At 38.3% G+C, this 26594-nt stretch overlaps 1 protein-coding gene across 2 annotated transcripts in view; it reads right to left on the bottom strand.

The window, feature by feature from the left end:
* Positions 1–26102, bottom strand: part of slc4a10b (solute carrier family 4 member 10b) — a 30923-nt gene extending 4821 nt beyond the window's left edge. Inside the window, exons 1-21 of one of the 2 annotated variants that reach the window (XM_044217572.1) lie at positions 25784–26102; positions 24652–24693; positions 13461–13542; positions 11185–11337; positions 10903–11041; positions 10278–10438; positions 9884–10069; positions 8463–8551; positions 6239–6396; positions 6030–6117; positions 4676–4822; positions 4451–4554; positions 3347–3521; positions 3032–3165; positions 2451–2696; positions 2199–2304; positions 1663–1824; positions 1266–1379; positions 980–1141; positions 568–819; positions 265–333 (exon numbers count right to left, since the gene is read on the bottom strand). In XM_044217572.1, the coding sequence (XP_044073507.1) occupies positions 265–333; positions 568–819; positions 980–1141; positions 1266–1379; positions 1663–1824; positions 2199–2304; positions 2451–2696; positions 3032–3165; positions 3347–3521; positions 4451–4554; positions 4676–4822; positions 6030–6117; positions 6239–6396; positions 8463–8551; positions 9884–10069; positions 10278–10438; positions 10903–11041; positions 11185–11337; positions 13461–13542; positions 24652–24693; positions 25784–25831 (2817 nt within the window). In that variant the 5' untranslated portion in view covers positions 25832–26102. Of the gene's footprint in view, positions 1–264; positions 334–567; positions 820–979; positions 1142–1265; positions 1380–1662; positions 1825–2198; positions 2305–2450; positions 2697–3031; positions 3166–3346; positions 3522–4450; positions 4555–4675; positions 4823–6029; positions 6118–6238; positions 6397–8462; positions 8552–9883; positions 10070–10277; positions 10439–10902; positions 11042–11184; positions 11338–13460; positions 13543–24082; positions 24220–24651; positions 24694–25783 lie in introns of those variants that run through there. The other variant, XM_044217573.1, reaches the window with a different exon arrangement.
* Between the last annotated feature and the right edge of the window lie 492 nt (positions 26103–26594).

Below are 26594 nucleotides of genomic sequence, written 5' to 3'. Positions count from 1 at the left end.
GGAGTGCAGACCACTGTTTTCATGCCTGGTGTGAGCATTAAGAATGAGAAACAAAACAAAAATCAATGTGATAAAAAATGTACTGTGATGTGTATGATGCAATTAACTTTCAACATCAGATAGTTCGATTTAGTCCACCAAAACCACAGACAATTGCAGAGTCAGTCATATCAAATATCATGTGAGGCAAGTGTTGTATCGTTTATACAGTATAATATGAGGGAAAAAAAGATGTATTGAATACAGTGAAATTCCAATCATCACCTGAATGCCTCTGAGAGAAGACGCTCCCATGTAAAGGAATACTCCATACAACACAGGCATAGGAATGAACTGAAAAACAATAAGTGTTAGGTCAGTAACACTATTATGTATGTTAGTAACTTCTCTATTTTAGCAGACCTACTGCATTAACCAAGGAATATTTAATGTCTTCAGGATGAAGCACTGAGAAATGTATAGAACAATTACAGAAGGTTACTTTATGTCACACTAAATGATAATAATACTGGGAGAATGACTGCACACAAATAAAAATGCACAAATAACAAAAAGACATTGTCTGACCTTCAGCACAGATGTCATGAAGACAGAGCAGCCCATGAGGGTGAAGATCATGAGGCCGGTGAAGCGTTGCTCTCTAATGCCGAGGAACTTGGGCTGCTCCCCAGGAGCTGAGCACTCTGACTCAAGCTTCAGGCTGTTGACGTGGCTGATGGAGAGGACGGTGGCTGCTACGAACCAGGGCAAGCCCATCAAAGAGCACACACCAAGCATCACCCCCACCATGAACAGATCCAGGTGGTACCCACAGCCTTTCTGAAGAGGGAAAGTACCAGTAAATAAAGTTCACAATGTGCAATTTTGAAGCACTTTCAGACGTGCTGAATTCAAATCAGCATGTCTCCAAGATGCTATACAAGCCTTTTCTTACTAATACAGTCTGCAATCAGAGCTCAAAGCTGGAACATGAACGTACCTTGAGTTTGTGTTCCTTCCTGTTGATAATGACAGCTGTGATCTGCTGGTCCATGAAGATGAGGATGGTACAAAGCAAAGCTGGGACCACCGTAATGACTGCGGTCCACCAGGGGTTGGGCCCCAGTGGGTTGATGAACCAACCTCGGTCATCTCTGGTTGGCTGACAAAAATGGAAAAGATTGTTGTTGGGTAGATATAATTTGTAGCTTGTTAAAAAATGATGATGTTACTGAGCAATTTGTTGATCAAATCTGGTAAATAATTGCTTTTGTGGACTAGCTCACCTTAAACACACTGGGAACCTTTAGTTTTGGAGAGGGGATCCCCAAGGCATAGTCAACTAAGACCATGGTAAGGATGGTGAAGAAAACAGCAAAGTCACTGATGATGCACCTCACCTGACAGACAGGAAAACATGTGAAAATGATTTTAAATGCCCCTAAATCATCCAGTTTCATTTATTTTTCCCAATGTAAATGCAAAACAAAAGGGTTACAGGAAACAGGACTCATTTTCCAAATGTCCTTATTTCTATTGCACAGTACCTATATTTGACCACTAGAGTGTACCACAGCACTATGCTACATAACCAAAGTGATGGTTTAGCAGCTGTAGCAGCTTTGTCTTCATGCTTGGATCATAATGCACTCGAATGCAGTGATAATGTATGAAGAACAGTACCTTTGTGGGAAAGTAATTGCTGAACTTGAACTCCTTGAGGAAGGCGGACATGAAGACGGTGGCAAAGAAAAGAATCACACACCAGAAGAGGACATCGGGAACGTATGGTCCATGAGGGCCGCAGGCGCTGCCCACAAACTCCCCGCGCTTTTCAATACAGTCCTGCAACAACAGGTAGAGGGCAGACTTCGAATTTATCATATGATTAGCAATACACCAGAATCTGCAGATTCTAGGTTTCTACAAACAGGATTTATGAGCATCCCTGTCCACAAAAAACTTAACTGAGTACAAAAAAATGTGCTTTTATAGTGATTTGCAATGAGTAATCCAATATAATCCAGCCCACATGCCCTTAATCTCCTCTGGTCAGTTTCCTCCATCTGGGAGAGCATGCCACTCTAAGGTGGAAAACCTAAATGTGTCTTTTCAATCTGTCTTTGTGAAACTCAATAATTCCTGCTGTTGTGTGCATAAAACCTCCATGACTGACAGATTCGTTTTTGTTTTTTAAACCCAGCTGGCGTGGGTAATACCTTGGCCTCCAGTGCTTCCCAGTAGATTTCTGAGACAGTGATATTGTTGATCTCCCAATACTTCAGGGTGCCATTGGTGGGGTCAGAAGGCTCAACACATGAACATCTGTAGAAACAAATGAACATCTGGCTGACTAAATAATCACTCTTCTGTCAGGGATTTACAGTACCTCCAAGAAATGTACTTAGTAATTATTCTTTTTTTGTCACTACTTTAAACAGCATATTGTGTGAGAATAAGTGTCCACATACGAGTACATGGTGAGTTTGTCCAGGTTGTTGTTCTTATTAAAGGGATAGTGGTCTCCCAGGTGGACAAGTTTCTCCAAGGCCTCATAGATGAAGATTATGCAGATGAGTGAGGCGAAGGCTTCCTCTGTAAAACGTGTGATGTAACAAACGAGGGAACTGGCATCTGTAGCCACCAGCACGATACAGAGGAAAGCTGTCCACAGACCAATACAGGTTCTCAGTGACAGATAGGACAAGCCATACTCCCTATGTGGAAATAAAAGGGGGGGGGGAAATCACTGTGGAACAAACCACATCATATCTTGATTATGTACTGTTTGTAATGTGGCAGATTGGAGGAAGTCACTATCACAATGGAATGAAATGGTCTTTTGTGCATACAGTCAGAACATTTAATGGTCTATAGGAGGCCAGATGTTTGAGAAATAGTTCATTCATGTCAACAGAACTTATCCCACAGCAAGCCGATAAACAGGCAATGTAATCACAAAATTATGCAATGCATGGATGAAATGAACCTGAAATCATTGGTCATTCGGTGAGATGATTTATTCATAGAGTCACATGAAAAGAAAACATACTTGCAAAATTTGAACAATATCTTTTCAAATACAAGCACTGGCCCTGTGCTGCCCAGAATGGTAAGGGGCTGCCCGGCAAACAGGGAATAGGCTATTCCAGTCAGTGAGGCTCCGAACAGCGACTCAATTGCACTCTGGGGAATGGGAATGGACGGAGAGATTATTGATGGATAGTTACCTTATAAATCTTCACCATATTGAGCTACAACTGTTGTCTGGTTTAATGTACTGAAAGGCTAGTGCAGTGTACAGCAGTGTACAGCAGTGTACAGCTAGTCTTGGCAGAACACTGAACATTTAGAGAATGTGATTTACTATGCGTCCTTCTGTTGCCTCTCCCAGTAGTCCTCCGAAGGTGATGACAGGGGACATGCAGGCACAGTAAAGGAATAGGAAAGAGGCCACACACTGTAAACTAAAAGCATCAGTGTAGTCTGACAGGTAGTGGGGTGCCTTGCGCTTGATGTCCAGAAAGAGACCACCAAACCACCTGGAAATATAAGAAGAAATGTGTCACTCGTGTCATTTATTCACACATTCACAATTTTCATTTAATCTTAAAAAATATGCTGGAATTTGTTTTTATTTTTTCCCCTAACTCGCTCTGCCTCCATTGCCTTCTTCCTGATGTTCACCTCCCGAGTATGGCTTAGTGTGATATGCCCCTATGATAGAAAAGTCTAGCTGCAAATAGACATTTCAAGGCAGGATGTTTCTATGGAAACCACTTTATGACTACAACTACAGACCAAGTTTACCCAGAAATGGTCGATCAGCACTACAGTGTACATTTTGTAGAAAATTGAATTTTTTTTTTGTTGACTGGCTTGATTTTAGAAAAGTCTGTGTACATTTTTAGAAAACATAATACTGATGTCAAAATAACCCAAGAGCAATGTATTATCTCAAATAATACTTTTTTTTATATTGTAATTTATTTACATAAAATTCTTCCACATGCCAGGCATTATTTAGTGCCTTACGTCAGCATTAATATATTTTCTATTAGATACATGAGAAACACCTAAGGAACAACTCTAAGCACTGAAAACATTTTTAGATAACCCAGTTGAAGAAGCAAACTTTCAAAATCACATATTCTATTTCACTGCACTGCAGGCTCCCTCTAAGTTCTTCGTCATATATTACAAAACATAATAAAATAAATGTAGTGTAGTGTGAAGTTCTGGAGGCTGAGTAGTCCAACTGTAAATAAATTCTCTGCAACAAAGTAGTGAGTGTAGTGAGTAGGCTGCATGCTGTACTGCCACAGCATTGCAGATCCACAGTTTAGTAAGTGCCTCTACTTGTTTAAAATATTTCTTCACCTCTGCATAAAGACTTTATGCTCTTCTACTGGTGATCAGAATTCCCTTTAAGTAAAAACACTGCATGTTCTTTCCCTTTGTGATTCCTTACCTTCCAGTACGCTGCAGTTCTGGACCCCCGTGGCCACCTTCCTCCTCTTCCTCATCACCCTCTACTAATCCATTTGGTAAAATGTTACTTTTCTTCCTCTTCTCCTGTTTAACAAACAATTCACAGCAGTTAGGTTATTTTACCAAAGTACAAATTCTTAAGAGTCACGTGTTATAGAAATCAAAGAAGAAAAGAAGGCAACCAGCTAACTAAATTCCTACTAACCTGAGAAGGTACATTTTTTGGTGGCTCTATCCGTATGGATGGGTCCCACTCTCCTGGAGGCAGGACTGTCACTTGATCGAGGAATTCGTCAATCCCAGCGATCAGATCATTGCGGTCTTTAGCTTTATAGGCAACATCATGGAAAACCTGGAAACCAAAAAATAGGGAAGGCTGTTCAGAGCTGCACTCCTGACTCAAACCCTGACTAAGTGCAATGCAGTGCACATGCTGCACTGTATGAGCAAGCCTCACCACTCCCATTGCATTTGACACCCTTGCAAAAAAGTCAAGTCCATTTTATTTATACAACCCTATATCACAAATCACAATTTGCCTCAAGGGGCTTTACAATATGTACAGCATATGGGAAAAAATGGAAGAAACCTCAGGAAGAACAACAGAGGAGGGATCCCTCTCCCTCATAGTATATACCTTTATGATATAGCATACATATACTTCACAGACTAGGGCTGAACAATTAATCAAAATAGTATCAAAATCGCAGTATGGCCAAGTGCAATATCCAAATCACAGGAGCTGCATTTTATTGATAAAGGTAAAATGTGTCACAACATAATACCATTACAAATTAAGCAAATTAAGATGCCCCAGCCTACAAAACATATTCTCAAGATGTAAGGGAACATGCTTGTTTGGTACAGACCCCAGCAAAAATCACATCATCATTTTTATATATTTTTTCGGGACTCGGGACTCATATCGCAATCGCAATATCTTTCAAAATAATCGCAATATGATATTTTTTTTTTTTTGCATATTGTTCAGCCCTGTGGATGTAGGAATGTCTGCCAACCTTAACTGTAATCGAACAGACAGGCACAGTCACATTAATGTCTTTGGACTAACTTAACTCCGTGTAAACATGTGCAGAACAAAGGCTAGGATATTCAAACTTAGGACCTGCTCACTATGAAACAGCAGTGTTTACCACTGGCTCACAGATCTCCCCTATAAAATATTCAGTTTCATCAAATCTACTCATTCCAAAGAGTGTATAACAAAGTTTGGACTTTGTCAAAGCCCATCACATTTCCTCAGTGATGATGGATGGCAGCCTAAATCCCAGACAAAAAGAAGGACATGAGGGCTGACTAATCGCCAAAAGCATGTCATAAAAAGCTCTGAGCTGTGTTTCATGCTGAGAAATGTTCCATCACTTCAGGAATTTGTTGAGTTCTGCTGGACTGTGAATTTATGCAAAGTGCCTGCAGATAATCTGAGTACAGCATCTGGTTGGCATTCAAACCAACCCACCCTCCTCAAAACATTAATGAATAGATAAACCCTAAAGGATGTTAACATGGTAATAAGGTGTTCTTGAGTGAATTCATACCTCATCTGTCATAAGTGTTGCAATGGACCTTCCAATCTCGTGATACTGAGGCCCTCTACCCAAGGGCCCTAAAAGAATAAACAGAAACCTAAAGGCAAAAACAGATATTAATACATTAGATGCATATTTACTAAATGTCAGACAGGGTTCAGAGGGGTAACGAGATATTTAGAAGCCGAACTGGTTTAGTTGAATCAGCCTGCAGTAACCTTGTGGCAATGGGGACTTCAGTCAGCCCACTGAGCAGGACCGCCGGTGAAAGGCGAACAAACGCCACCAATGGCTTGTTCAGAAATTCCAGCTCTCCCACTAACACGTTACACGCCTCGGCCCCTGTCGGGATCTTCTTCATGAAGTGAAGGTCTATCTGAAAGAGGACACAAAGTACAGTGTTTAGCATATAAAAGACCTTGACACCCTTTCTGGTTAGCCCATCGTCTAAGCTGCTTTGACTAAAAGCATGCTTTGAAAGGTTAAAAAAGATCATTCATGTTCGAAAGTGCATTCTATAAATACATGAATATTTTGGCCGTTTGTCCTCCAATTAAGCCCCAAATGAAATGGTTTGACTGGATAGTCTAAATATAGTCCAGGGGTCAAGGCTTTGTGCATCATAGGTCATAACATTCAAATAGGTCACAGATGTGTTACAGTAAAATATTACAAAAGATTATTGAAATATAGATGTTAGTTTAATCTGCTGCATAATAATTCATAAGGGTGGGGGTATCTTTCATTTTCCACAAATATGATATCTAAAAGCATATAAAAGCTGACCCCGACTATGAAACTGATCCTCTTACAGTTGCTTTATCTTCTATCCACTCTTTGATGCAATGGAACTGCATTGTACAGAAAATGTTGGAATATTAAAGGTGTTGATTGTTCAGCGATAATTATGTGGAGTTGACAAGTGTTGACTGGAGTGTTGTTTGTTCCCTCATAGAGTTCATATGACTCCAGGGTGGCTGTTCAGAACCATCCAAAAGAATATTTTTGATATACTGATAGGTCATGACTTACATAAACACAGGTTTTTTTCCCACAGTCTCACACTTAAAGGTGGGGGGTATGCGATTCTAATCCATTACACATCTTTTTGTCAAATTCAGCTAATATCTCCTCGCAGTGCACTAGCTATCCGTTCAGTGTGTGCGCTGAAAAAAGTACTCTGGTGTTTGTGCACAGATCCGGCTCTGTAAATGGGAAATAAACAAAGTGGCTCAGACTGGGCCACACAATAGTGTTGTGTGATGTTAACTATATTAGCAGATGAGTTGTGAGTATCGCTGCCTGGAGCTGGTTTGCTGGCTCTGGGAAACCGCCTTGTCCTCTCTGGCTTTTAGCTTCACAGCAGCAACTGTAGCGACAGTTTGCTAACCCACAACCTAGCTTAGTTAGTTACATTACTTCCTATGTCGTTGTTCGCTCTATATTATGGTATTTGTCATGGTATTGGGTTCTCCAGAATCACATACCCCACCCTAAATACAGATTATTTTGCTGTGTGCATCAAGTAAATTATAATGTGCAGAATAATATGCAGCTGAAGAGGGTATTTTTATTGCAGCCGTGTTCATAAATATATAAATTGCAAGATACCTTATATGTATAAGAAAAAGGCTGCTGTGTATGATTTGGTTCATTCAGTTCAACTGTTCTAAAAACACACACCATATAAGCAGAGCACATTTTATAAATGTTTCAGCGAACAGGACAAAGCACATGGTACAACAGTTCAAATATAGACCTGTACAAAAGATTAAAGTCATATACATTATGCAAAATGTTTCAGCAAGGATTTTATCTTTGCTGTGTGGTTGTCATGTGGTTATTAATCCTAATCCCTTACTAAATGACCTTTCCATTAAAAATACCAACAATGACTTCCTGTTCGTTGTTCGAAACACACAATTAAATAACAGTCTGCTCTGATGTGAGATCCTTGTATGTATCAATAAATAAAGATACTTAATTCCAAGTAAAAGAACAGCATTCATAATGTTACTTAAGTGAAAGTATGTTATTATTACTATCCACATATTATACCTTAAGTATGAAAAATACTCATAATGCAAAAAATGGCCCCTGTGACTGCTATTATATATTATAATACTGAATTATTATTGCTGATGCATTAATATGAAGGCATTTTATTGTTGTAGCTGATAGAGGTGGAGCTAGTTTTTATAACTTTATATATTGGTAGGTATTTCGTCTATGAAAATGTATTATATTTTATAAGATGACCATATTTTTTGCAAATAAAATCTTACTTTACAAAAGCTACAGCTGTCAAATGTTTCCCCCTGAAATGACAAAGTATTAAGTAGTATGAAATGGAAAGTTCAAGTTTTCTGATTTAATGCACATAGCTTGAGAAACACAGGACTGTATGTGTCACAGTGCATCTGCACAGTGTGTGTACTATACCTTGCTGAAGTCCACAGAACTGTTCTCTCTACTGACGTCCCCTTTCCCATCTGGACCCGCTAACTGAGACTGGGAGGACATCATCTGACCTGGATAATCCAGACAGGAGAATTATGAATCAATACCAAAAAATGTCCAAACATTTCAGCATTATACAGCATATCTCTAAAAAGGAAAACATGAGTGAGGATCACACACAGATCACGGAGGCCAGCTTTTACTAGTGCTGTTGTGGATAAAACCACCCAGATTTTCATCACTGTTGTCTCAAAAAATCCAGGATCATGTTAACGTGATTACTGCCAAGCTGGCTGACAGGTCTGGCCTAATTTATGTATTCATTTAACAGCAGGGTCAACACAAATTGTAGTGTTTAATACGCTCACCAAGCATGGCGTGGAGCTTATCAGAGATTGTTGCTTTGAAATGAGCTTAAAAATGGCACACCAATGAAATTAAATTGCTCATGATGTGCCACCAAGATTTCTAGTAAACTAAAAAATTATTTAACAAACAGTTTGTTCTGCGTAACTAATATTGTCATGTGAAATGTTGGCAAATCTGAAGCTTATAAAATGTAGTTGGCAATGATACAGGCAAGTAATGCATCCAATTATGAGCCTGCCCTGGACTAAATTTAGCCCAAAATTCAAACAAATCATTCTTGTACTGTGAAGATCAAAAGCAAACAAATTTGTATATTTATAGAATGTACTTTTGAAACATTGTTTTTTAATCTTCATTTTAACTCAACCACTCCAACCAAACAAAAGCAGCCTATTTTGAGTTGCCAGTATCAACACAAATCATGAGGATACTCCCCTCTACAATATGTTATTTAAGTATAAGCTGGTAAAGGGGCAAGGGCATACTGTATAAACCAGCACCTGTTGACTTCAGTGGGGCTGCGGCAGGTGGGTGGGCAGATGGTGGGTGGTGGATAGAATCAGGAATGAAGAAAAGATGGGAACATACGCAAGTTAAGACCATATGCTTATAAGACACAAACACATATTGCACATTTACAAAGAATCCACACTTAAACACTACTGACCAGATTCATTATAGAATCCAGTAAAACAGTGGTTCCCAACTTTTTTGACTTGCAACCCCTTATAACAAAGATTTGTCTACGTGGGACCCCTTCTCACAGTGTGCATATAGTATGCCAACCAGACTGATTCTACCTTCTCAGAATGTTTTATTTAAATACTTATAAAGCAAAATTGTCCAACAATTCACAAGAAAAAGATGCAGATTTAGAAAAACGTTCAATATATACCTTATATTGCATAGCAGAAATATGTTTTTCTACTTTCCTATCCTGTTAATCATCTCATGACCCCTCAGATGTATCTTCCAACCTCTTATATGGAACCACTGAAATAGAGGACGGTTTCACAGCTCTGCGGTTTTCTTACCATTCTTGTCCAGGTGGAGCTCCGATGTCCGTCGACCCATGTCAGCAATTGAGCGTACTATCGGCAGGCGATTAGCCAGCTTCTTCTGGTTCTGGTGATGGTGCTGCTTCAGCAGTGTTTCACGCACTTTCTTTCTGAGCTCCTCTCCCAGTGGTGAGTATAACTCCTGGTGGTCCAAGACCATGTCTGAGGTGGACACAAACAGTCCATTTGGATTCATGTTTCAGGGTTCTGACTGAGACTTTTGTAAGTAAGTAAATAAGCCAAAAGCATTTTTCAAGCTGGTAAGTAGCCTTACAAAATTTGATAGTCACCAAGACAATATTGTATGAGTTCAGAGGTCTTAAGTTGACAAAAAAAGTAACTTTGTCACTTGCTACAACTGTCTCATTACCTGCAATCTCTTCAACGGTATTAGCCCTCATATCAAGCAGCACAGTGCTATTCATAATGCAGCTTCGCAGCTCAAACAGGCTGTGTAGAGACAGAGTGGCTACGTAGGGTTTACTCCATCGCTCTCCTCCGTCCTCAACATCCTCCTCAAACTTCAGCCACCTGTAACAGGAGTTTGAGTACCAGTCAGGAGGGGCCAGCAGATGGCAAACTGGTGGGCCATCTGTTCTAGCTGCAATAACAACACTCATTCATTCTGGGTCCCTCGCTCCTCATATTTAGCTCCAATATCTCTTTCTCTCTCTCTTGCTCAGTTTTACTCATTTACTTCCCTTCCTTATTGCCTCTCATCAGGGTATCGCTATAAATAAAATATGTCTTATTTTCCATTTTAACAGATAAATAAATTCTACATCTTGATTAACAATGACAGTTATCAAAGAAAGTTAATTCCCCTAGCAATTACAACAATCAATTGCAATTACTTAATGTAATGAAAACAAACATTAGACACACAGCTCTCATCAGTGTAAGTGGGATCACAGTCCATTCAATCAGAGCTTTCAGTCATGTAGGTCATGACTGTGTGTAGATGCTACGTTAATGACATGATAGTCTAACAGTACCTAGCACTTTCTCTCCACTCAGAATCCTCTCCGTTCCTAACACAGATTTCATCCATCTCTGTGAAGAGGTCATGAGGAATGTGCTCCTCATCATCATCCTCAGTGCCCAGCAGAAACTGCACTCTCTGGGAGGGAGTGTCTGGGAACACAAGAGATTGCAGTGAGTGGTTCAAACTCAAATGGTCATACCAAGGATCTTAAGTTAGTAAGAGATAATGACCAAAGGCATAAATACTTTTTTCTATGCTGTAATGCATGCATGTCCATGACTGTGGCCAGTACCATAAACAGGAGACTCTCTACCCTCCACCAAGGTGAGGGCCCGGTCCCTGCTCCTCTTCCTGTGTTTGTTTCCATGGTGATGGTGCCTGCGATGGCTGCGGTGCCTAGTACCGCCCAAGGGGACGTGGACCCCGATGTAGAGAGTCCTGTGGCCTGGGGACACATCCCATAGCGGTAAGAGGAGGATCATCTGCAACGTGTCTGTGTGTGTGTGTGCACGCTTTCAGGAGCTTTACAGATAATCATTATTATTTCACTGATCATGGTTTAGCACTACTTCTTTGTCTTACTCCATTAAGCTTTATATTATTTATCATGGGTACATCCTGAGTGTTTGTACTGTGATGATTGCTCAAACAGATAATATGTTATAATAAAATGCTTACTGCTGCCATATAATGTACCATGCCACATTGAGCATCAAGTTAATACCACCCATTATCGCTATACAATGAAACATTATCAGAATTGCCTTGCCAACATAAAAATAAGGTTATTGAAGGGTTTTCTAGTAGTGACATTTGGTTCTGTTTATCGAGAAAACAACAAAGAAACTGTTGTTGGAAAAGATGATTCTTGCTGATAAAAGGATTTTATTTTTCAGCACCTTTTGCACCTATGCTGAAAGATTTAGTGAGAAGATACTTAATATTGGCTAGTTCATTTCTAAAAAGAATCAACTGAAAGAGTAACAACCCACAATAATCCACTGTACCACCTTCATGAAAAAGTTCTCTTTAATACTCTGTATTAATACTATCATAAATAATCATCTTGTCCCCAGTTATGTATGATATAAAATAAGACAAATCATTATCTCTTTTGGGTCCATGCAAATAAATGTTTGACTATTATGTAATGTGTAGACTTCATACAATCAATTAATACATGAATCAATGTGTGTTCAAATAAGCTCTGAACTAAACCAACTGTAAAAAATAAACACATCTAAATAGTGGTTTTGGTCTGCAGGGGCATAAGTATGACAAATTAGCAGTGTACTGGGGATGAGTGATCTGATATATAAACAAACACGTGATGATTTGTATGCCATGAAATGACAGTGTAATATAGTGAGATTATAGTGTATATAGTATGTTATAGTATCTATATATAGTATCCTTTTCATGTAGGCAACACATGAAAGCATATTGCATGATGTGAGTGGATATGGCTGTGACAAGGAAAGTGTTAATTTACAGTTCAAATACATGATGTGTAAATTGTAATGATGCAATTATCTAATAATGGGGGATTTATGTTAGTATCTAATGTTCTTGCTTGTAAATTACTGTGCATATACTCATGGCTGTGTGAAGTTGCCTGGTTTTTAATGTGTATCCATTCTTTTTACCTTTTAAATGCTTTGCACAACTGTGTGTGTGTGTGTGTGTGTGTGTGTGTGTGTGTGTGTGTGTGTGTGTGTGTGTGTGTGTGTGTGTGTGTGTGTGTGTGTGTGTGTGTGTCCATCTTTGTGTTTGTGCAGGTATGAGACAGCATGAGTTTGTGTTTGCGCTCGTAAGTCAGCCCACTCAGCTCACTGCAGTATGACAAGAAGACAACCCCAAACAGCACATACCGTACAGTGCTCTCCAGAAAGACTGGTACAGCTATGCCAAAATGCTAGGTATATGTATAACACAAGTAATTAATTAAAGTCTTCTTTAAGCAAACATAATTATTGCTTCATCTTTTTTTAAGTTTAAAACCAAAACATGCCATTACCCATGCACTGTGTATGTGATGTTGTCTGAAAATTGTCATTTAAAAAGCAGTGCATTACTTATTGACACCTGTTGAGCCTTTTTTTATTTATGTATTAGGTAAATTCAACTTGGGTTTGATATAGCTGCATTCTTTAAAGAAATGCCACACTCAGTATAATCTTTTTTACAACTGTTCACACGTCTCAAAAGGATTCTCATGTTTTACAGCATCTCAGTAGCTTTAATTTCAGTGAAAAGCTGTATATTGTTCTCTGTGTCTGCAGATGCAGATGGGGACAGCAGCTGTCCTTTAGTTACCCAACTTACTAAATTGTACTGTTTGTATTTTTGCTTTGATTGCCCATGTTTGTCAGTGGTTATGAAATTACTGCAGCGAACTCAGCTCACCCACAGTTTCTACCTCCCACTCTGCTCTTGTCTTTTAACTATGAAACACTGTCAAGAGGAAAGCAGCAGTTGTAAGGACAGAGTAGGCGGACTCAGCTGCAGCAGCCTTTCACTGCTTGAAGCTTTTTGTATTCCAGATGCATTCAGTGTGTGTCCAGGTACCTTCAAGATCTTCCTGCCCAAAGTTAGTTCCCTGTTGAGACCGTGTTCCTCCTCTGTCCACCACAGCCTCGTCATCATTCCTCTGTTGGACACATGGGGGCAAACAGACGAACACACACACACTATATTATATTCAACATTATAAACATTATCAAGATCACAGTCATACAATATCTTTACAACACATCAGAAGCTGGAACATGAAACAACATATCTTCCAGTATACTAACGTATCCTGAACATAGCATGAAATAAAATGTTTGTTGACTTGGTGTTGCCTCACAGTCGAGGGCATTATGAAGAAACACATTATCCAACCGGATAGCGCAGCTGCCATGGAAAATAATTGCACGTCTCATCTTGAAGAGGAAAGAGTATCATCTTAGTCACAGAAAGCTTTTCATAATAGGAACAATAAATTACCCACTTTTAATTCAAGTTTAACTTCTGTTCAAGGTGCTTCCTTTGCAGTGACCTGTGCTATTTTGTCAGTGCCACCCGAGCTCAAAAGGTAGATCACTGCTTGACTTAATTTGCAAAATGTTAGATAAATTAAGTTTGTATTCTCCCTAACTGGCTTTTTTTTAAATTTTGTTGTTTTATAAATTTGAATCACTGATTTCTTCTACCACCCACACTTATCCAGTTAAAATTACACTTGTTCTTAATTGGTGGAGAGAGATAAAACAATTTATCATGCTATATTCCAAATAAATGAAAGTTTTATGATTATCAGCTTTGATATTTTGTTACTAATTCTCATTGCAACAGGCGTGAAAGTTACAAGACTGGTCCATGTGGAGGTTATCCAAATTGCATTTCTCACAAACAGATATTGAAATACAGAAGTGACAGAAAACAAGCACTGCGAAAAGAACATAATCCTCAGAGAAGAGCTTTTGTCAGATTACAAGAGGGAATTCTGAATGACCGCTAAAAATGTGGTTAAGGCCGTTTGAGCATAAGAGATTTCCCCTCCTGTCCTACAGAACCGCCAGGCTGATGGCATAATCACTGGACACGTGTCAAAAGTTTGCCTAATAAGCAGTTAACCACAACATGCAACAGGACATATATAGTCATTGTCGTGGCAAGAGATGGCTTAGAGTGCATGGATCTCCTTGATTAGAGTCAGATCGCTGAGAGAACTAGCATTCTGTAGTGTGAATGTTGGCCTGCTTATGTAACACTAGTGAAAGAAGATGAGAGGGAGTAGGTGGTAAGAGGGAGCTGAAATCATTATTTTTCATTTAACAGGACAAAAACTTAACACCTGCTTTTGCCTCTTTTATAAAAAGCTCTATGTGATTCATTAAAGTTTTTTGAGCTTTTCAACATTACACAGATGGATTCTGAATCTGAACATTCACAGCTAAATTATATAGCCTCAAACAGTGAACAGGCATGCCAATGAAGGCACCAGACCACCACTGTTCTTCTTCAGTCTGTATAGGAATAAAACCAACAGCCCACTCACTACCTGTGAAAACAATGTGCTGTCATGGTGCAGAGGGGAAAAAGCAGAAAATGATGAGGTAAACCTGAGAAGATGTTAGCTCTTTAACTTGGTATGTACTAGCCCCAGTTTGTGCCACTCATGTATTAGCATACATTTGGGGAACAGAGGTATTGATCTTTGAAAAACACAGAAAGTCGTTTATAAACACTTGCTTCAGTTCTGATGGTATTTCCAGAATCCTCAAAGACTTTTATAGTCATCTCGATGATATTATACTCTGTCCGCTGAATTAAAAAGTTTTTTGTTTTTTTTTATTTTCCTTTTTTTTAACAACACAACAACTTTGTAATATATTCAGTGTGAAATACCAAAATACAAAATCTATTTTTATGCCCCCCAGAAAAACAAAAAGACAAATTGTACAAACTAAAATAAAAAAGAAAAGTAGTAATATTACATAAATCACAGTATAGATAAAATAATAATAACTGATTAATAATATATATATATATTTTAAAAGTACATAAACAATATTTTTTGTTTTCTTAAACATACATAAACTTTTTTAAACATACATAAACAATATATATATATATTAAACATACATAAAGTACATAAACAAACAGCAAAATAGATGTAAACATAAAAACCCATAGGCCTACATTCATACCAACAAATAGACGTATATATTAGTCACAGGTGTCTATAACCAATCTAAATTGTACTTTGGTTTAATGAGAATCATTTATGGAAGAGTACACAGTTTTAGCGTTTTCATATATGTCAGAAATGGTTTCCATGTCTTATACAATTTACCTGTAGAGCCACCCAGAGTACTACACTTTTTTTCTCCATGTGTAAAAACCTCATAAGTTCTCCAGCCCACTGGACATGTGTGGGAGAGGCCTCCTGCTTCCACTTCAGTATAAGACGTCTAGCAATTAAGGAAGAAAAAGCAATAGTATTTAAGTAATGTCTGGAAAGGAGTGTCTCCTCTGGTATTATTCCGAAAATTGCAATCAAAGGGGAAGGGGTAAATTTGACTCCAAAAATAAATACATCAAAGATAGATGTCCAATAATTCTGAAGATTTGGACAAAGTCCAAAAATATGAATGAGGGACCCTGTTACTGTCCTACATCTGTTGCATATGGGATCTGCCCCTGGATAAATCTTAGCCAACTTTTCCTTGGATAGATGAAGGCAGTGTAAGATGTTGAATTGTAGGAGCCCATGCCTAGCACAAATTGAGGAAGAATGCACTCTTTGAAGAATGGACTGCCAATTGTGATGTGCTATTTTACATGCCAAATCATCTTCCCACTGGGCTCTGATAGTGGAAAGAAAGGGAGAATGCAAAGTCAATAATATATTATATATCACTTTAATTACTGCTCTGTTGTGCACATTTATGTTATGAGAATTCTATCTGAAGTTGTTTCATCTTGTAAATTGGGGAACTGGGGATATCTGCTACTCATGAAATTTAGAATTTGTAAATAACAGAAGAAATGGGTCTGTGGGATAAATAACATTTATTCTATTTTTTTAATTTACTTAATGCAGCATACAGAAGGTAAATACACATGTGTATTTTTAATACTGTACCAATTCGATGCAGTTTGTAAAAGTTATGATGCTAATAGTGATTAGCGCCCTAGCATGCTAATCGCGATTAGCACATTAGCATGCAACATTAGAATAGCTCTCAGTGTGGTAGCGGCCCATATTACTGTACAGTGGTTGTGTGTTTTCTGTTAGCTAAGACCTAAAGCTAAAACTACCAGTATGATATAGTATATGGGCTTTATATACTATATCATACTGGTAGTTATGATATGGTTAACTGTCACTGCCAGTCTGAGCATCATGTTAGACCCAGCATCCAGTCTGAAATCTACTCACAGTCACCCCCCACCATCCCTGCCTGTTCTCTATCTTTCCCTCCATGCTTCAGGTAACATCCTATGGACTGGTGAGCACAAACTAATATTGCATGTGGGGTTTTTTTGTAGTTTGCACAAGCAGGTGAAGCTGCCATTTGTTTTAGGCCGTTAGCAACTTAGGCCTGTACTGTTTTTTGTTCTTAAAGCACATAATTTTTTTATTTCAGTTGCAGTGAGAGTGTGGTATAAGCAAGTGAAAGGTTATTTTCCAAAGTGAATTTAAAGGGAAATTCGTGGAAAATGGATTGAAAATTAAACTTTTTGGATAAGGTCCAGAGTAATAAGGGAAAAACACTTAAGTGATTTTGTATATTATTTTCTTATTTGTGTTAGATACTTTCTACTATTTTTGCACAAGTGGTTAAAATATTTGTGTTCACTTTTAAGTGAAACTTTAACTCTCTTCTAGAATGCAACATATTATCTGAATACATAGTACATAAAGTAGTTTAAAATGGCTTTTCTTTAACCTGCCACAACATAAAATGCTGTATACACAATGATGCATCCATAATAATAATCTTGTAATATAATTTCACACTGACAGAGGTCATTCTTCTGCCAGTTGAGTACTTTTACTTTATATACTTTAGTATATTTAGCTGCTAATACTTCTGTACTTTAACATAAGATTTTGAACACAGATTTTACCTACAGGTATTGCTACTTTTACATAAGTAAAAGACCTAATACCACTGTCCAGTACCTACAAAAAATATATTATCAATATAGACTCTGAATGTGTATTGTCTAGTTGGTGTGAACTTTAATAATACATCATTTACCTGTGGAAGAAAAAAAATGTCTCCACACATACTCTGTTAACTCATTTCATCTTTTGTTTCTTGTTCCCCTTCCCCTTCCTCCATTTATTGTCACATTTAGATTGGTCAAGATCCGAGAGCCCACTGTAAAGTGTTCTTCTGTGCCATGTAAGTAATTTGAATTGAATATTTTGGTGGGAGGGTCTTAGTGAAGTGATACAAGCAGCAGAAAGAGATGCAGAAGGTTTGCATTGTGTACGTTCAGACTGACTACTGCAGTTTTAATACACTGAGTAATTTACTGGAAAGGCTTAAATGCTCACAACTCAAGAGTCTAATGTTGAAATTATATTTGTCTGTCCGTCCATCTGTCTATCTCTCTATCTGACTGTCTGACTAACTGTGTGTCTCTGTCTGCCCCCATCTATCCCTTTTATGGTACACCCAAGGTTCACACAGGCTTGCTTGAGGAGGGTGCCACAAGATTTGCTCATGGCCGCTTTCTGCAAATAGTGCGGAGCTTAATACTGATGTTAGTTCGTGCACAATATGTATGTTACATGAGAGCTACTTGTTAGTTTGTTAAAATATATTCTTATAACAGATATTCATGGAGTAATTTTTAACTGAAAACGTATCACATGAATGGATGTCATGATATGGGGTAATGCAGAGTATTTTCTATATATCCTAAAACTGGTCTGGAGGAGAACTTTAATGATTAACACATACACTGTGCCCTTGACAATAATTTTGGTAGTTTGGTAGTAATTTTTCTTGTTCAGTAAAATTAATAATTTGTGTTCACTCTACAAATCAAAAGCAAATCATTACAAGAAGAGTTTCAGTGTTATGTGGAACACAAAATAAAATTCTGTGATACATTAAGTAAGTGTATACTAAATTTAACAAATAAAACAATATTGCATTGGTAAAGGGTGGGCCTTTGTGTAAATATATGTGGTTTTCTATTACTAGAGTTTGATGAGAAGATTGATACCTCGTCATATCCGCAACTAATTAACATGCTATTTCTTGTCAGTTTAAGCAGTACAAAGCTGAAGTATAAAAACAACAATCTGTAGTTTTATGGGAATTATGTGTGGGACTATTTTTTGGTGGCCACAGTGATTTCCTGGAATCTCACAAGAAAACTATTCACATTTTCGAATGCGAAAGTAAACAGTTGGGCGAACATCTGCTTTTTGTGCCTCACTTCCATTTGATTGTTTCCCTGAGCTAACTAATGTTGGCTTAACTAGCTTATTTAACAATGTTGTGGGAGCACATCCAAAAATCAATAAAAAATCGAAATGGAAGGTTGGTGCCACACCCTCATATAACATATGAGAGAGAGAGAGAGCCCTGTATCAAAATACCAGTAGAAAAGATGAAAGCCTAAGGTTACCATAGTTATTTCAACCTTCATTTGCAATTAGAGAAAGGTGCGGACAATTTTATTTTGTAGCCAGCAAAGTAACGAAAACAAGCATAACCAACAACAAAGTGCATGAAATATTGCTTGTCAATTAAAGTGCGGTCTTAGTTTGACGAACAAAGTTAGCAGGCAAGTGAGCAATGGACTTCACATGACAACATCTACAACTTGGATTATTTTTTTGAAAAAAAAAGTTTTGATTATTTAGATCCGTGGACCCTTACAGACTAAAGGAATATAAGTAATCGTGAAATGGACACATAATCGAAGTTTATGGCTGCTTCAAAGGTAATGTTAGGGAGTCACCACTTTTTTTTCGTCTCTCTTGTTTACTTCTCTTGTAAATCTGAATGAATTGTACTTTAGTGCTCATGGTTTCTGTAAAAATGAACTGAACGATTGAATTTTGGAGAATCTAACCAATCTAACTATTTGTAGCGTTAGCATGTCCATATTGACAAAAGTTTAAACATTTACATTTTTATATGCACGATTGAACTAGCTCAAGCAGGCAACCCAGTGGGCTTTAAGAGGTTTTATACATGCAAAGGTCTTCTATAAAAACCAGACCCAGTGTCTAATTGAGACCTGAATTATTTGACAAAATGTGTAGCCACACATGACTAGTAAAATGACTTTAATTGCTGCTCAGCTTTTAACTTAAGTTTTACGGTACTATCAAGAGTTAGCATTAGCTAGTGCAGCCATTCAAACTGCAGCTGCTAATCTCTTGACAAGACGTTGCCTTGGAGTTTTCATTGGGGCTTCAGTAGGTTAGCCTAGCCACTTATCTGGTACAGGGTTATTGAAAACACTTCTGCTCCAAGTAAACCTTTTGTTTGTACCAGTTATTATGGCAACCCTTAACTGCACAAAATATTCCGGTTTTCCTCAAAGAAAAAGTGGTCCAAAGAGTTGTTGTGTTAGCTAGCCAATAACCAGAAGTGCCTGACTGGAAGTCTCGCACAAAAAAACTTCAACTGGCTGTGTCCGTATTTCCGTTGAAAATAAGGTGAATAAAAGAAGGAAGGGTCATTACATCATAGTGACAGCATTCAAATGTTGCATTGGTGCCAAACTTCGGTGCCACTTCTAAAGTTGATGTGGCGGGCATGGCAAGTCCCACTATAACCAGTCATATCTGTGTTGTTTCACCTTTGACTGAAAAACGCTTCCACAAAATAAAAAAAAACACATTACGTGATGTTGAATAATGTTTTTTATCTAAATGTGCATATTCATTTTCCTTGTTATTGGTCAAACAGATCATGGCTCTGTGCAGCAGCTGCATATAGCTCAATTCAAGCGCCTGTTTGGTCCAAAATAGCTACATCATGATTCATGACCAAACAGGGCCGGTCCAGGTCTGATTATAACTGGCTGGACTCAATGATATAGCCTGTCAGAGTTAGGTATATCCTTAAGCCAAACCAGGACTTGACAGTATGCTGCAATGCCTTGCAGTGATTTACATTCGTACTAGTCATCTAGGTTATATTATTAGCTAGCACACACATAAATCATGACAACGATTAAGCTAGATAGAACATTTGCTATTGTACAGGACTAGAAACTGTATTAGATTGAAAACCCATAGGTTAGGTAAAAAGACTTTAAAAACTTAACTGTTGGTTATTTGACAATTCCATGTTCACCTTCGTTAAATAAAGTTACTGGATCTTCCCATCTCATAATTGTCTAGCTCATGTGCTTTATACAGTTTGTCCTGTAGATGGTGCTCTGCACTCACATTGACTAGAAGTCTAATTCTGGCTTAGCTTTAAAAGGGTGAGGAAGTGATGAAAACGTCCAAACAAGTTACACGTTCAAATGTGTGACTTCTTGTCATTGTTCTCAGCCGTCTTCAGGTTGTAATCCTGAGGCCGGCAACACTATCACTCACCAACACCGGGGGACTGCCCATTGTTCCCTCGGACCGAGCTACACAATACTATTCCAGCCATTCCAGCCATGATTTGTGTGTCAGGTAACATTAAATTACTTGCCCACGAACATTCAGCATACTTTCTAGTTTGCCAAGATATGCTGCTGTTGTGATGTTAGCTATAGTAGCAGGAGAGTTGTGAGTATCGCTGTCTGGAGCTGGTTTGCTGGCTCTTTGAAACTTTCTCATCCTCTCTGGCTGTTAGCAGCAGCAACTGTAGCAACAGTTTGCTAACCCACAACCCAGCTATCATTAGTTACATTACTTGCTGTGTTGTTTGCTCTATATCATGGTATTTGTCATGATATTGGGTTTCTCAAGAATCGCATACCCCACCTTTAATAGGCTATCTTTCTGCTCGTACACCAAATGACATTTCAAGCGATTTTACTGTCGCAGACAAATTTCCAGTGTCGGAATAAAATCTTGAGAGTTTTATTTCAATTGGTGCGCACCCCCCGGGCAAAATTCAATCAACTTTGGTGGGTAAAAGCTCCAGTTTTCATACTTGGCATTACATTTTAATTACATTTTACATTTTAAGCAATTAGCTGATAAAAAAAAGGAATGCATACATAAAATAATAAGGAAGCTGGGATTAAGAAATCAAAACAAACATACAACTGCCTTTACTGCTAGAGAGATTTCTGCAGGACCAACCCGGTTTTCTGGAAATTACGAACAGATTCACTTATTAAAGCGGGTATTTTCATCCTGAAAGCTTGCTTGATATCAGCTTTTCCCTGAGCCATCTTGACCATCAGTTGACCATTGACGCATTATGATAATGAAGGGCACTGCTGTTCACAGCTGCAGTGCCACATGGGTTGGCCAGGCCACAAGGCTGATGTTGATAATCTGTCTACAAATATACAGGGCTTGGATCAACATCTCTGCTCAGATTAAACTGGCTGTATTTGTTACTAAAACGCCAGCCACATTAGCCCATATACAATATGCACTGTGCTCACATACAATGGTTACATTCTAAAAACAGTATTCCAGTTTTTTACAGTTGGTAACATGCATTTCACAATACTGAGTTTACTTTTTCAAAAAAAGTCAGCACAACAGAAGTCAGTGTGGAGTAAACTGTGGATCACTTTTTATTGTTGTGACACTATATGCATTCAATGACCAGATCTTTAAAAATGTATGAACTGTTCTCTCACTCAAATTCAACCACCACCAAAACTCTGTGTATTTTTAGTCTGTTTTGCACATGTTTACATACTATTGTTAAAACTGTTAAATGTACACTCAAAACCTAACACAACAACAAATACTGTAAATTAGACTGCAATTTGCTACATTCTGCTGCATCTACATCTAAAAAGAAATTTTTAAAATGTAAGATAAATAAAAATGCATTAACTCCTAATTGGGACATACAACAATGAGTGCCTATTTTCATTCCTTGATGACCTCTATGAAAGTCTTGTGCCAGGTGAGGAAAGGGGGCAAGTGAGGCAGATTCCAGAACGTTTTGTAATTGTATGGGACGATGTGGTGTTTCATCGTTCTCGTCCAGTCACAAAGTGGATTTCAGCCCATCCCAGGATGGTGTCACTTTACCTTCCACCTTACTCTCTATTCCCCCCACAGAGGAATTATTTTCCTCAAGGAGGTGGAAAGTTTATGACAACCATCCACATCATCAGATGCCCCTCTTGGATGTTATGAATGCTGGATGTCTGGACATATCTGCAGAAGATTGCCAGGGATGGATCAGACATGCAAAAAGATCCTTTCCCAGGTGTGTTGTAAGAGAGGAAATAAGGTGTGACGTGGATGAGAACTTGTGGTTAAATGCAGAAGACAGGGTTGACTAGCACTGTTGTATTTCTATATCTTCAACTAATGGAATCTTGGTTTATGCTAATTAGATAAATAAATAACAGATACTTCAAAGACAATAGTGATAGTTTCGGTCTCTGTAGCAAATTTCCCTGTTCATGACATCTGTGAGGTGGGTGAATTAAGTTGTGCATAATTATGAACATGGCGGCTTTGAGTGACAGGTGGGTACCCGGTGGCTTGCCGGTAGGTGGTTTCATCAACCAGGCTATTGTCCAGACTTTTTTGACTTTCTCATATCTACTTTAATTACTAACATTACAGTATCTTACGGTTTCTTACATTCCTGTTTACATTTTTTATTTAAAAGATAAATAGATATGCCTCATATATTTTACCATCATATTCCTTAATAAGTGCACCATAATCAGTTACGCCCTCTGAAGATACACTTGAAGCAACTGCAATGATGGTTCTGTATAAAACAATATGAACAGACTCACAAAGCTGTTTGGTGAGTTTGCTGTTTTTGTGCCATTTAAAGGGGTTTATTGGACAAAGGGATGCTAGGATGTTACCACATAACCACATAAACTCAGTTCTCAAGACAAAGTTGGTTCTGAAGAAAAACAGGAATCAAAAGAAAAGTTATAGTGTCCAATTACGCCCCAGGCAAAACTACACCCCACTAATAATCATCTATTTACCAGCAAAATCATGTTAAGGGACTGGCAAAACACACAGCTGAAGTGATATCACAGGATGTGGCACATACTTGGATCTGATCCCTACAGATGGCTGTGGCGATTTTGGAACCATCAGTGGCAGCAATATCATTAACTGCACAGGCTTTCATGTGGCACAAAATGCGCTGTAATCCTTAAATGTCTCTGCTATAAACTTCAACACCCTGTAAGAGGTCACATCAGCACCAAATTTTTTTTTCAGAGCTGCTACAGCTTTGAGCCCTCACTTAATATCTGCATCTATCTACAAACTGTAAGATGGATCAGTAGTGGTCAGCAGGAAAAAGCTCTTCCACTTAACTTTTCTTTTTTTTTTTGCCAGGATTTAATGCTCATTTTGTACACTTAGAGAGAAGGGTCCTTATCTACAAAATGTCCAAATCTGTCCTGTGAAACACACCTTGCCCTCTGACCACATAACAATTTGAATATTTCCTCAATCAAAGAAGTCCTTTACATCAATAAACCAGTGAGCACATTTGCTATAATGTTACAACAGTGATGATGAAGATCAAGTCTTGTCCTACCTGATATTTGAAGAGCCAAGGAGCATCCAAGCTTTCAGAATGCATGAGCTTTCCCTCTGTGTCCTCTGCTATATAATCAGTTTAGACAGAGAGCAACACAGTCTAAAGGCTGAGCTCTGCGGTGCGAACTCCTGCTGCCCTGCTTCACACCATGCCTGATAGACGCTGATGCCCTTCTGTTGTGTCAAACAACTGTAATTTGTGATTGAGCATCTATCGACAGAGCCACCATGAGATTATAGCTGTGACATCATTGCTGCTGCCCAGCAGCATCTTATCAAAGACAAAGCTTGATTCATACCGCGCCTCCTCTCTTTCCTCTTTATATGTATGTAAAACAAAGTTATAGATAAGCTTGTCATGTTGCATCAAATCAACTTTGTCACTCCAAGGCGTGTTTCTGCAGCTCCACCAGTGAGTCTGTCTTCTACTTGCACCCTTTAGAATTTGGTCTAAGATAAATCAATTACCTCAATGCAACAAAAATGTACATTTTATATGCTAGTTTTTAATTTTAACTTTGATCCTCATGGTGATAGAAGCCATAAAGTCCAAGGAATGTAACTCACCAAACTTCTACGCCCAACTGATGAGCCAAAGGAGGAATTGATCTGAAAGATAAAAGATCATCACTTTAGTTTAACAGGTATAACAGGTATACATATATATACAGTTATTATATACAGTACATATATAATATGTTAGTATTCAGTCTAATCTAGAAAGTTCCAAACTTCAGGAATCAGCCGCTCACTTTCACATTTAAACATTTTTCCTCCAAATCAGATAAAGATTAACTCTGAAATGTTATTTTTAGATTCTTAAATGTTCCGTGACTTTTAAGGTCAGGTTGTGACCGTACATTTTGAAACCAAAGCCACATGGCTCTAAAGTCGTACCAGAGCAAAGAAACTCTCAGCCAAAAGCCTGTCAGTCTAAAACCTACAGCTAAATGGAAAAATCTGTTTCGATGTAAACAACAATGGATTATGACAAATGTCCTCCAAAGTGATCAGCAAAGACCAATGAGAATGGGCCCACATGTCCCTGAGAACATCCACTGAGAGACTTTAATATCAACAGGATTTACAGATTTCTCCAAAAATACTTGTTTTTGTAAGGATATCTGTGTGTGAACTAGCTTGTGCAGCTGTAGCTGCACCCCACCATACATTTAAGCTTAATCTATGTCACAGTGTCATTACAACATAAGATGACACAAGGTCACTTCTGTCTGAATTTAATAGGACCCCTGTCACATCAGGGATTTGACATATATGATATGATATAGCACAAAGTGGGACATCACTTAATCACTGCAACAATACTTGTTATATTGTAAATCAGCATCATACTGAAACATAAAAAGAACCATGAAAGACTCCTGGTAGTTCTTGTTTCTATTCAGAAACGTTCACATCATGCTTGACTGAATCAAAATTTTCATTAATGATGCAATATCATATTACAAGCTGACATACTGTCATTCCTCTTAATTAGAGAGACATTTTCTCTAACAGCTCTGCAGGTGAGCTACAACTGCTCAAAGCTCCACAGGTAGAGAGATATCGACTTAAACATTTTGTGTCTGCCTCATATAACACATTACGTCGATTAAGCTTGACAGCCTGGATAAAAAGGCGTACTGAAATATTAATCTACATAAGTAAATATTTGTCCCAAGAGATCATTGCTCTTTACCTTTGGCAGCAGCGGCTCTATCTGAGCGCCTTGGTCCGTGGTGTCCATCTTCCTCTCCCAGCAGTTCACCGTATCGGAGTGATGGAGCAGAGACCTCCGCTGTGTATAATCCAGCAGGTGAAGCAGCAACTGAGCGACCACACAGCGGTCACATGTTTAAATCATCGTCGGACAGCAGCCCGGTGATGATTTGCGCCTCTCATGCTGCTCTCCTCGTTCATAAAAACATGCGCATCTCTGCAAGCTGACGTGGACGCGTCACAATGTTTAGCCTTTGTTTCAGACGCAGAGGTGAGGAGAGAGAGACCATGTTTTCTGTGTAAAATGCTCTGTGAGGTGTGCTATCTGTCATTGCAAGTTATATAACAATTTTTGGCTTTTATTAGTGTCTGACTCATTGGGCATAAACTTACTGAACGAGGACTATTTTATGAGAAAATGGTGCGCTCCAACTCTCTGCTCTCCAATCTGTGTTTTTCCATAAAAAAATCTTACTCATGCTCCATGGAAATTAAACTCCAAAAAGCGAGGTAAGCAATTAAAAAAAATGTGTATTGACATGAAATCATCTTGTCGTCACTCAGTAAATTGCCTTATTTTTGAATTATATTTACAAATTCTCTGGGGGTAATGACTTAATAATAATAATAATGACTGTTAGAAGATGTCTGTCCGATAAAATTTAGACTTGTATGAGTCTGAGACAGCTGCTTTTCTGAGTCTTAAGACTAGACTTAAGATGGAAAGTCTTAGCAGATGTGTTACTACTGGATCAAGTGGCCCACTGTGGATAAACACAGGAAAACTCAGA

Source organism: Siniperca chuatsi, linkage group LG12, assembly GCF_020085105.1.
Source record: "Siniperca chuatsi isolate FFG_IHB_CAS linkage group LG12, ASM2008510v1, whole genome shotgun sequence".
NCBI classification, from domain to species: Eukaryota; Metazoa; Chordata; class Actinopteri; order Centrarchiformes; family Sinipercidae; genus Siniperca; species Siniperca chuatsi.
The sequence above is the reverse complement of the archived record's forward strand: the minus strand, read 5'-3'. Positions and strand labels throughout refer to the sequence as shown.